This window comes from Ranitomeya imitator, chromosome 1 (assembly GCF_032444005.1).
Source record: "Ranitomeya imitator isolate aRanImi1 chromosome 1, aRanImi1.pri, whole genome shotgun sequence".
Lineage (NCBI taxonomy): Eukaryota > Metazoa > Chordata > Amphibia > Anura > Dendrobatidae > Ranitomeya > Ranitomeya imitator.
The window spans coordinates 820675406-820688068 of record NC_091282.1 but is presented as its reverse complement, the minus strand read 5'-3'; the positions used below and the strand labels follow the sequence as shown (position 1 = coordinate 820688068).

The following is a 12663-nucleotide window of genomic DNA, read 5'->3' as shown; positions in this document are numbered from 1 at the left end:
GGGACTCTGTCACCTGAATTTGGCGGGACTGGTTTTGGGTCAATATTGTCTTCTGGCTCCAGCCAGGAATTGTGGGGTAAAGTCAGGGAATTATCTCGGAAACATGAACCTTTTCTACAAGCGTTACATACAGCTATATATATATATATATATATCCAGCAATATATCCTACTGCTATTAGGTAGAGTCAGTGTAGGACGCTAATCATTCAGAATATGCCTAGCAGCCACATTACAGCACATACACTACTTATTGCTGCCTGTTCCTTCTTGTCCTCCCTCCTGTCCTCTCTCCGTCACCTCCTCCTCCCTCTGCTCTTCTCCTCCCATCTCTAGAGTGCTGTGTCCCAGTTGAGCTCCTCCAATGGGCGAGCTCTAGTGTTTGGTGGCTGGATGATCGTCCTTTGCCTGTGATTTGGGACACTGCTAGAGGATATCTTGGCTGGAAATGATCAGGACATGGAGGTGCCAGGTATTGATCATCCAGAGAGATCGCACTATGTTATCGAAGATCCAGGATCTGGGAGACTGTACAATAGAGGGAATCTACTTGGGAAGGTAAGTGTCCGCAATCAATTAGATAAAGGTGCATTTACCACCATACGTAGAATGGGGATGGATTATATACTTGCTGAAATGGTTATTGGGAAAGACTTTATGTATCTTCTTTGTGCACAGACCTTCCCTGTGTAAAATCGTAAAATATCCAGTGTCGGTAATATGGATATATTACATTCCTGGGAGCGCCTGAAGGGTTAAGGTGCCATAAGGTGACACGTTGCCATAAAATGTTAATTACAGTTTTGGAAGAGTGGCTCAGCTGATAATCAGGTTCTGGAAGGATGTTAATGGCTGGAATGAGATGCCTGTGTGGTGCGTCACTTGGCTAATGTCAGCTATGAATTGGCATGTGTCATTAATGACTACTAATGTTATTTTATGTCTTCTCAGGGTGCTTTCGGCAGGTGCTACAAATGCACAGATGTGTCCAGCAGACAAGTCTATGCAGTGAAGATGATTTCCCACACTAGAAAAATTGTGATACAGCAAAGAGGAGGGGTGAGGACTAATGTTTGCAGGCATTAACTACTTCACGCCCGTTGAGATTGCAGAAACCTTCTGCCATTTCGTCCCGTCATTGACACTCTGCATTGTACGTGATGAGCCCACACTGTACATTTTTTACTGCTAGCTGTATATAAAAGTGCAGTAAGAGTATCTCCCGCAGCAACGCACATGCCGCCAGCTCCTTGTCTGCTCAACCATGCTTTTGTCTGCTCATCATGGCCCTTTCTTTGGATTATATTTTTCAGGTGGAAAAAGAGATAGAACTCCACAGCCAACTGAAACATAGAAACATTGTGAGATTTTACCATCATTTCCGAGACCAAAAGTACATGTACTTGGTGATGGAGTACTGCAGACACAAGGTTTGCTAGCAACCATTTATTAGTAAGGGGTGCTGGGTGATATCATGTTTGTATAGGAGGAAAACTATTAATATAGCTCATAGGAATGTGTTAAGTTTTATTTAAATCACTATTTCCTATGAAAAAAATCCTGCGACAGTTCTGACTGGCTATTAGATCAAATCAAAGAGTTAATAGGCCACTGAGTGAAACCTTGTGTGTGTCGCTGTATTTTTGGAAAAGAAAACAGTTTTGGGATAGATAGTGTCCATGAAATAGCACCATGCTTTACTAGCCTTACAGTGCCGAAATAATACTGCCATACAGTGTTCAGTAATAAATAATGCCAGTGTCAGTAATGTTTTCCCTATGTCCTCACAGCAGCACAATGACGAGGCTATAGAGCTTTATTTTGGCCAGATAGCTAAATCCATAACTTCTCAACCCCCCTAACATATATATGTAGACTTGTCAAGGTACAACATTTTAAGGCAGGTGTGGGAAAAATGCTTCACAATAAGAATGCTTTCCAAAACAGAAGTGTTCATATTTATCTACAATTAAAATGCAAGTGAATTCGCTAAAGTACACTTGCACACAGCTTTTGAACTAACCACAGATCTTCTGTCTCTTCATGTCTCTTCATGGAATCCCACAAATAGTCAAATATGACATCAGGACTTTGTGGGGGCCATATCATCGCTTCCAGGACTCCTCGTTCTATTTTATGCTGAAAAAAGTTCTTAAAGGGAATTTGTCACCAGGCTTTCCTACATCATCTGAGACCGGCCGGATGTAGGAAAGGAGACCCTAAATCCAACAATGTATGACTTAGATCACTGGGTGCAGCCATTCTCACAGAGTTCTCAGATGTAGCATGAAGCAGAGCTGAGAAAGCTTCCCTTGCCCCCACCAGGCTCCATATTTACATTGTCTATTGACAGTAGGCTGCTTATCACAAGAGATGTAGTGGTTGGACGAGTGCATGTGTGCAGAACCGTATTTGCCACTAGGGACCAGAGGTCCCACTAGACAAGTTTTGACCGGGAATATGCATATCGCATACCGTAATTGACAAGTGTTCCCGGAGCAGACGCCGGTGAATCCGAGCAGCGCACATTGCTATGTGCTGGGAGGATTCACAAGTCTGCAGTCTCACCGCGTGATTCTGGTGATGTAGCCATGTACTGACGGTGATTCTGGTGATGTAGTCATGTACTGACGGTGATTCTGGTGATGTAGTTGTGTAGGGATGGTGGCTCTGGTGATGTAGCCTTGTACCAACTGTAGTTCTGGTGTTGTAGTCACATACTTTTGGTGGTTCTGGGTTTGTAGTTGAGAACTATTGTTGGTTCTTGTGATACAATCGTGTACCGACTGTGGTTCTGGTGATGTAGCCATGTAGATGTAGCAATATTTAATTTATTAGATGTAATAGTAGATCAATGTAGGATCAGGGTGCCAGACTAAAAATATAGCCGCCTGAATGAGGCCATATACAGTGGGGAAAATAATTATTTGATACACTATCAATTTTTCAACTTGTCCCAACTACAAAGAATGGAGAGGTCTGTAATTTTTATCATAGGTACGCTTCACCTGCGAGAGACAAAATCCAGAAAATCACATTACATTATTTTTACATAATTAATTTGCATTTTATTGCATGAAATATGTATTTGATACAATAGAAAAACAAAATTTAATATTTGGTACGGAAATCTTTGTTTGCAATTACAGAGGTCAGACATTTCTTATAGTTCGTGACTACGTTTCGACACACTGCAGCAGGGATTTTGACCCACGTTTCGACACACTGCAGCAGGGATTTTGACCCACTCCCCCATACAGATCTTCACCAGATCTTTCACCTCTATCATGCACTTGAAGAGTGAAGTCTCATTCTCTTTATAGACAGACGTCTCCTGCTTTGCCTTGGACATTCCCATCAAGTCATCTGCCACGACTGGGTGATTGTCTTGTTCAGCTCTTAGTGCAAACTCTCCCTGAGCTTTACACTCTTCAAGACCCCTCGCCACGATGGGCATTTGCAGCTCAGCCTCATTACCACTCTGTAGGTCTGCGACCACAAACTCCTTCTCTTGTAGAAGTCCTCCTAATGCTTCTCTGAGCTTCTACATTTCTTCCAATATCGCCTTGTTCACAGTTTGACACGTTGAGAGGTGGCCTCTGAGCTCAGAGACTTCCTTCTCCAGCTCATCCACTCTGTGTTCAATCGTTTGTCTCAGGACCTTTTCTCATTCGACATGCTCTTTTACTGCTGAGAGCTCGGACTCCGAGTGACGCACCTGACCCATCTGCGCGGAGTTGGCGGCTTCCACCATCGACACCTTCAACCTCCATTGGGGCTCTACCCGGTCACCCTTAGGTCTCTTTTACTGTCTGGAACTTCAGAGAACTCCACACTCTCCAGCTCTTCAGCATCAGATTCTCTGGAACCTTCACCATACTCAGTCCTAGCAGTTGCTACTGGCAACGACACGTCACCTTACTTCCTGATCTCTTCAGTGTCTGGAAGAGTACTCACATTTTGACTAAAAGCACCAGTCACTGCTTTTCTTTTATTGATATCCTCAAAGGGTGCAACTTGTTCAGCCTCTTTGCGCCCTTTATGTCTCCAACAAGAAGAAGACTTGCCATTTGTCAACGTTACTTTACTCCCCTTCCCTTGCATTAGAGTCATCGTCTCAATGGGAGTCACCACTACTCACCCTTTCACAAAAAAAAAGAAGTCCGCACTTAAAAAGATGTCGGACCCCTTTCCTGGAATTACCCTGTTTGCAACGGTCACACTGTTGGTCACCTCTGCTAAGTCCCAGAGTTGGTCAGACCCACACTTTCTTCCGGTCACTCCTACTTCTGACCCGTCCATTTTGGGAGGTGTTACTGCCTTAATGTACATCACCCATACCCAGACCCAGAAAAACTTCCATACTATTGCTGTAGAGCAGTGTTCCCCAACTCCGGTCCTCAAGAGCCACCAACAGGTCATGTTTTCAGGATTTCCTTAGTATTGCACAGGTGATAATTGACCGGAGTTGGGAAACACTGCTGTAGAGGAACTCCCTCCTCCCACAAGTCTGAGAACAGCCTAGTGTCTCAGGCTACTATCACTGAACAGGCTAAGTTCGGGACTATAGCGACCTCATGGCCTACAATCTCCCTGATCATATCGAGGATCACCCAGGCCACTGAATAGTCTTTAGTGCCTCATGGATGCAGGTGACCTCGATTTTCCTTTTGGATATCAGATATTGATTGGGCACATCCCTTATTAGGGTCACCAAGCTCCCAGAATCGACCAGTCTGAATACATCCTCTGCGTTCATCTGCAGGGCACTCCCACACAGCCTCTTGCCGGGAAAGTAGTTCATATAGCAGACTGAACACACATAGTACCACTGTCCCTGGCAACAGTCTGTCTGCACCACTCCTTTGACTTCGAGATGCTCCGCCCTTTTGGGCCATTATCCCTTTTGGGACTCCGCCCCCTTTTGGGCAACTATCCCCTTTTGGGATACCACCCCTTTTGGGACTATGCCCCTTTTGGGCAACTACCCCCTTTTGGAATACCGCCCCTTTTGTGGCTCCACCCCTTTTTGGGCAACTATCCCTGTTAGGGTCACTGCTCCTTTTGGGACTCCATCCCTTTTAGGGACACCACCCCTCTCTGGGGTACACCTCGTGGACTCCCCCATGGCCTCTCAGGCCTCAGTTTGCATAGTACACTGTTATCTCTCTGGGCTTGTGCTGTCCCTTTAAGAATTTGTACGACCTGGACCACTAATGTCCTTTTACGATATCTCACCAGCTCCTGCTGGCACTGCCACAGCTCCTGCTGCAGCCGCTCAACCAGGCTCCAACGTTCTGCACCTCTCTGCATGGCTCCATACTGCTCTGCCAAGCTCTGCAGGGCTCCAGACGGCTCTGCGGACCTCCGGGCGTCTCTGCGGACCTCCCGATGGCTCTTTAGACTTCCGGACAGCTCCATCCAATTTCGTAACCCCGCCGAGTTGCCGCCAGAAGCTTGTAATCTTCGTGGCCTCGCCGAACCACAGAACCACAGCAATCACCTCCACACATGCTTCCTGGATCGTTGCCCGCAGTCTAGCACCATATGTGAGATAGCGTTCCCTGAGTGTGTTGCAGACACTCGCTTGGCAACGGGATTAAGGCTCACAAAAACGGTTTCTCACAAAAACAGTCTACTTGGTTTATTTACTCAGCATAAGCTGCATAACGTAAAGTCCATTTCATTACATCCACGAACATGTCATGACTACCAGTCTGTTCGTGTAGCAGTTAAACCTCTCTGACGTTTCTTACAACCCGATTGTCTGAGGTTACCTTCCAGGAGCTTCACTCCACATGCTGACTCCTTGTCAGTCCTGGCTTTCAGGGCAACTGCCTTACTAGGATCACTATCCCGTATGATGACTTGCTCCGCAACGTCCCACCCGGCAGTTCCAAACCCTTAGAAGGACGGTAGCTTCCCCAACACAGTTAGCCATCACAGGCTCTGCAGGTACATGGTCTCACCACATGCTATTCAGGAAGTCTCCACTCACAAGACCTTCCAACACAGATCATGTGTCCACACCACAGTCTTATTATATCATATGGTATACAGGAGGCTGTGCTGGGGTTCATGCTGTATATAAGAGGCTACGTGGGGCTCATACTGTATGTTAGAGGCTATTTGGGGATCCTGCTGTGTATGGGAGGCTATGTGGGGCTCATACTGTATATGGAGAGGCTCTGTGGGGGCTCATACTGTATACAGGGAGGCTGTGTGGGAGCTCATGCTGTATATAGAGAGGCTATTTGGGGGCTCATAGTGTATATTATGAGGCTGTGTGGGGGCTGATGCTGTATATAGGAGGCTTTGTGGGGCTCATAATGTACACCATGCTTCAAATTATTATGCAAATGATAGTTTTCTCCGATTTTCCTAAATGGTCGGTGCAAATGACAGTAAGTCTAATAAAAGTCATCACCTGTTAGAGTATACATCAAATTTTATTGAAGAAACCTCCCAATGATAACAGTATAATCTCCAAAATGAATAAAAACTCAAAATGCACTGTTCCAAATTATTGGGCACAGTAGAATTTCTAAATATTTGATATGTTTTTTTAAAGAACTGAAAATGCTCATTTGTTGAATTTGCAGCATTAGGAGGTCACATTCAATGAACAAAAAAGCTATTTAACACCAAAACATCCTAATAGGCCAAGTTACATGTTAACATAGGAACCTTTCTTTGATATCACCTTCACAATTCATGAACTTGTGAGTTTTTGGAGAGTTTTTTCTTGTATTTCTTTGCATAAAGTCAGAATAGCCTCCCAGAGCTGCTGTTTTGATGTGAACTGCCTCCCACCCTCATAGATCTTTTGCTTGATGATACTCCAAAGGTTCTCTATAGGGTTGAGGTCAGGTGAAGATGGTGGCTACACCATGAGTTTATCTCCTTTTATGCCTATAGCAGCCAATGACTCAGAGGTATTCTTTGCAGCATGAGATGGTGCATTGTCGTGCATGAAGATGATTTTGCTCCTGAAGGCACGTTTCTGCTTTTTATACAATGGAAGAAAGTTGTCAGTCAGAAACTCTATATACTTTGCAGAGGTCATTTTCACACCTTCGGGAACCTTAAAGGGCCCTACCAGCTGTTTCTTCATGATTCCGGCCCAAAGCATGACTCCTCCACCTCCTTGCTGGCGTCGCAGCCTTGTTGGGACATGGTGGCCATCCACCAACCATCCACTACTTCATCCATTTGGACCATCCAAGGTTGCTCGACACTCATCAGTAAACAAGACTGTTTGAAAATTAGTCTTCATTTATGTCTGGGCCCACTGCAACCATTTCTGCTTGTAAACTCTGTTTAGGGGTGGCCGAATAGTAGGTTTATGAATCAAAGCAAGCCTTTGAAGGATCCTACACCTTGAGGTTCGAGGGACTCCAGAGGCACCAGCGGCTTCAAATATCTATTTGCTGGTTTGTAATGGCTTTTTAGCAACTGCTCTCTTAATCCGATGAACTTGCCTAGCAGAAACCTTCCTCATTATGCCTTTATCAGCACAAACACTTCTGTGCTCAGATTCAGCCACAAATCTCTTAACAGTACGATTATCACGCTTAAGTTTTTGGGAAATATCTAATGTTTTTATCCCTTGACCAAGGCATTGCACTATTTGATGCTTTTAGGCAGCAGAGAGATCCTTTTTCTTTCCAATGTTACTTGAAAGCTGTGGCCTGCTTAATAATGTGGAACATCATTTTTAAGTAGTTTTCCTTTCATTTAAATCACCAGGAAAACTAATTATCACATGTGTTTAAGATGATTTCAGTGATCCATTGAGCCCTGAGACACAATACCATCCATCAGTTTATTTGAAAAACAAAACAATTAAATGTTTATGACACATAAATCTAATTTGCATAATAATTTGGAACATGGTGTATATAGGAGGCTGTGTGGGCACTCATGCTATATATAGGGAGGCTATTTGGGGGCTCATACTGTATATCAGGAGGCTGCATTGGGGCTCATGCTTTATATGGGAGGCTATGTGGGGCTTGTACCATATATAGGAGGCTATGTGGGGCTCATACTGTCTATATGAGGCTATGTGGGGCTCTTACAGTAGTTAGAGGACTGTGTGTCAGCATACTGAATTCTGCTCAATATTATTAAGTGATATAAATATTTTATATTAATATGAATTGTAATTAATATGTTAATATGTTAATATTAATATTTAACAGAATTTATTTCAGTTTATTGGTTTGGTCCTCCACAACAGGCACTGTCACTCATGTTGCCCCTTGTGAAAATTGCCCATCCTTGGTATAGACTACTCCCTAAACCCAGTGAGCTGACTACACCACAAGCCTATGAATTACTTATGGTCCATATAAATTCCAGAACAAAAAATCTATGTGAACACTGTGTAATTTTATCCCCTTTTTTGTGTATTATATTACCGTAATAACCAAAAGAGGACGTAAATATTATTTCTATAGCAATGCTATATTCTGCTGCAATATGAAAGAATGTAAATGTCACTAGGGAAAGGGGCCCTGCACTGTCTCTAGGGCTGTGACTCTAACTATCCCTGCTCCCAAAAGTACCTCTAAAAGTGCAGAGTTTTGGGCCACCAACCTTACTGTTCTCCTGTTATACCTTAGGAGGCCTGCGACAGAAATGCTAGTGTGTAAACGCGTAATAACAAAAAGCAACAAATGTACAAAACACCCAAAGGTAGAGAAGTATATAGGGATGGGTAGTAATGTAGAAAATCAAATTGAAACAGTACAATTAGGAAAGCATACACCCAAAACAGCATACAATTTCCAGCAGCAACAACAATCTCCAACACAGCACAGCAACTCCAAGGAGCTAGGAAGTAAAATTTTCAGTGGCAAGAAAGAGGAGGTCTGGCCAGATTTTATAGGGAGAGGAAAAGGCCAGGTCAGGAACAGCTGTGAGATGGAGCTGCAAGTTTCTAACCAGGAGAGAAAAAAACAAAATCCATTTAGTATGATACATAAACACACAGGCTAAATGGAAGATCTGCGATTCACAATACGTAGTGATCGTCTAACTCCATATCTCCCAGGAGGACTTGACCCACTCGTGACAGTAAACGTGGGTTTATAGTGTAATTTCTATAGAGCCAGTATATTCTACAACTTTATATAGAAAAATGATCATAATCAGGCCACATTCACACGTTCAGTATTTGGTCAGTATTTCACATCAGTATATGTAAGCCAAAACCAGGAGTGGATGATAAATACAGAAGTGATGACATGTTTCTGTTATACTTTTCCTCTGATTGTTCCTCTCCTGGTTTTGACTTACAAATGTAATGTGGAGGAGGGGTACAGCAGAAATCAACAGACATGTACAAAGATTAGATAATATATGAATATTTACTAACTAGTTTATAAATCAAAGGAAGGCTATGTGCCCACTTTCAGGAAAGTGTGCAGAATTTTCCTGAGCAAATCCGGACTACTTTCCCAGGAAATCCGCACGCGTATTTTTCGCGTTTTTTTTCTGGAGCTTCCCAATGCAGGAAATCCACGAAAAATCCGCAAAATTAATGAACATGCTGCGTTTTTATCGCAGAAAAAAAACGCAACATGTGCACAAAAATTGGGGAGTGCATTAAAAATGATAGGATGCTTAATGTAAGAGTTTTTTAAGCGTTTTTGCAGCAGAAAACCGCCGAAAAAAGCAAGAAAAATCCGCAACGTGTGCACATAGCCGAAAGGATGGTGGGTAAACAGTGTATAAATAACAAATATGACAGCAGTTACTCTAAATAATACCGGCTACGAGTATACACAGGTACAGTTAACGAAATTAACAGTTACATGAAGCAAAACACAAGCCATTACATTTTATATTAAAAAATCCATAAAAAGACAATGTTGTGCCAGTACTTTAGTGATCCCGTACTCGGAGCAGTTTTTGAAGTGTCTCTTAGGCCGATTTCACACGTCAGTGGCTCCGGTACGTGAGGTGACAGTTTCCTCACGTACCGGAGCCACTGACACACGTAGACACATAAAAATCAATGCATCTGTTCAGATGTCATTGATTTTTTGCGGACCGTGTCTCCGTGTGCCAAACACGGAGACATGTCAGTGTTCGTGGGAGCGCACGTATTACACGGACCCATTAAAGTCAATGGGTCCGTGTAAAGCACGTACCGCACACGGACGTTGTCCGTGTGCAGTCCGTGTGCCGTGCAGGAGACAGCGCTACATTAAGCGCTGTCCCCCCCACTGGTGCTGAAGCCGCGATTCATATCTTCCCTGCAGCAGCGTTTGCTGTAGAGAAGATATGAATAAGTGTGTTTAAAATAAAGATCTATGTGCCCCACCCCCTCCCAACCCCTGTGCGCCCCCCACCCCTCGATGTTTTGAAAATACTCACCTGTTGTGAATTCTGTGGCCAAGCTCCCTCCTGTGGTCGTGAGTGGTACTTCGGCTGGTTCTGTCTATGAGCTTCCTTTGGTGGATGAGAGTGGTACTGCGGCTTCTGAGTTTCCTTCCTCAGGTGATGAGGTTAAGTCGTTAGGTGCTGCTCTATTTAACTCCACCTAGTGCTTTGATCCTGGCCTCCAGTCAATGTTCTAGTATTGGTCTTGCTTTCTCCTGGATCGTTCCTGTGGCCTGTCTATCCTGCATAAGCTAAGTTTTGCTTGTGTTATTTTTGTTTGCTATTTTTTCTGTCCAGCTTGCTATATTGGTTTTTCTTGCTTGCTGGAAGCTCTGGGACGCAGAGGGAGCACCTCCGTACCGTTAGTCGGTGCGGAGGGTCTTTTTGCGCCCTCTGCGTGGTTGTTTGTAGGGTTTTGTGTTGACCGCAAAGCAATCTTTCCGATCTTCGGTCTGTTCAGTAAGTCGGGCCTCACTTTGCTAAATCTATTTCATCTCTGCGTTTGTATTTTCATCTCAAGTCACAGTCATTATATGTGGGGGGCTGCCTTTTCCTTTGGGGTATTTCTCTGAGGCAAGGTAGGCTTATTTTTCTTTCTTAGGGCTAGCTAGTTTCTCAGGCTGTGCTCGAGGCGCATAGGTCTGGTCAGGAGCGCTCCACGGCTACCTTTAGTGTGGTTGAATAGGATTAGGGATTGCGGTCAGCAGAGTTCCCACGTCTCAGAGCTCGTCCTATGTTTTTGGTAATTGTCAGGTCACTTTGTGTGCTCTGAACTTCAAGGTCCATTGTGGTTCTGAATCACCTGTTCATAACACTCACCCGCCTCGCTCCCTCGCTGGCGCTGCTTCCTCTCCTGGCCGCATCTTCTCCTGTATGCGGTCACGTGGGGCTGCCGATTACAATAATAAATATGCGGCTCCACCTCCCAAAGGGGTGGAGCCGCATATTCATTACTGTAAATGAGCGGCCCCACGTGACCGCTCATACAGTACAAGGTGCGGCCAGGACAGGACGCTGCGAGGGATCCGGAAGCTAGGTGAGTATTTTAATCACAGCGCTGAGGGCGCACAGGGAATGGGAGGGGGTGGGCACACTGATGTGCCACAGAAACGCACCGGCACACGGACACGGATAATTTCGGTACCGATTTTTCCGGTACCGGAAATATCTGGACGTGTGAGACTGTCCTTACAGAAGAGCAGAGCAGGCCTTTTCTCCTAACTACCTGGACCTCTGTACGGATATTTATATATATTCAGATGTAAGATGGTGCCGGTACGTCCTGAGACTGAAGTAGAAGGGTTGTAGCTGGGCTGAGTCCTGAATAATCAGAAACGATGACTTGAAAGCTTTTATACAGTAGAATACCGATCTCTCCAACGCAGGCCTTAGAAATAAGGCCTCAATGGCTAGGCCAAGATGCTGTGTCCTTGATTGTCCTCACTGAGTCGGCTCATGTCAAGCCGAACACTACATCCCAGAGTTATCAAAAACAGATCCAGATTCACATCGGTCTATCCAGACCTTTTTCCGATGATACGCAGCTTCACTCTCCCCTTAAACTCCCATGGCAGCTGTTACCAACTGCCAAAACCCTCCCCCCGCCCCCCGTCACTGCAACTCCAACCTCTACACTGCCCTCTACCGGTCAGATCATATATTACATCACAAATCTCTAACAATACAGTAAACTGTGATTAACCCTCACACTAATACAGATGTAAAATAGTGACCAAATACTGAACGTCTGAACATGGCCTAATTTCCCCATCTCAGACATATACATACTTTAACTGAAGCATATTATCCACTTCCAGCAAATTTATGTAATTGTGCATCAAGATTTTAAGTGATTTCCTGAACCTCAATGTATATTTATGTTGCGTGGATAGATTGAGCCCATGTCCTTTGCAGCTAATATCAGCTCCAACAGCTGGGTCTAAAGATTCTGCCTGAACAACCCTATACAGTAGCATGTAAAAGTTTGGACTCCACAGTTAAGCAAGTTGCACTTGAAAAGATATCTAAAAGGCCTAAAGTTAAAGATGACACATTTCCTTTGCATTTTAGGCTCAAAAAAAATGTCTGTGTTGTGACATTAGCTTGGATTGCTACCATTTTCTCTGATACATGATGGATCTCATCTCTGCTCTGACAGGGCAATTGTAGCAGCTCAGTCTGGAGGTGGCAGATTTACGCACAGTGGTTTTGTAGCACCCTGAAACATCTGATATGGGACTTCCATCTCCCCAGCAAACCATAGTGGAGCCAA

The 12663-nt window shown here is 44.3% G+C and overlaps 1 protein-coding gene across 2 annotated transcripts in view; it reads left to right on the top strand.

Moving 5' to 3' along the window:
• The first annotated feature begins 313 nt into the window (after positions 1-313).
• The window catches only part of LOC138649634 (serine/threonine-protein kinase PLK2-like), a 150695-nt gene continuing 138345 nt past the window's right edge, over positions 314-12663 (top strand). For both annotated transcript variants that reach the window (XM_069740189.1, XM_069740197.1), the window contains exons 1-3: positions 314-557; positions 951-1058; positions 1313-1429. In XM_069740189.1, the coding sequence (XP_069596290.1) occupies positions 459-557; positions 951-1058; positions 1313-1429 (324 nt within the window). In that variant the 5' untranslated portion in view covers positions 314-458. The remainder of the gene's footprint in view (positions 558-950; positions 1059-1312; positions 1430-12663) is intronic.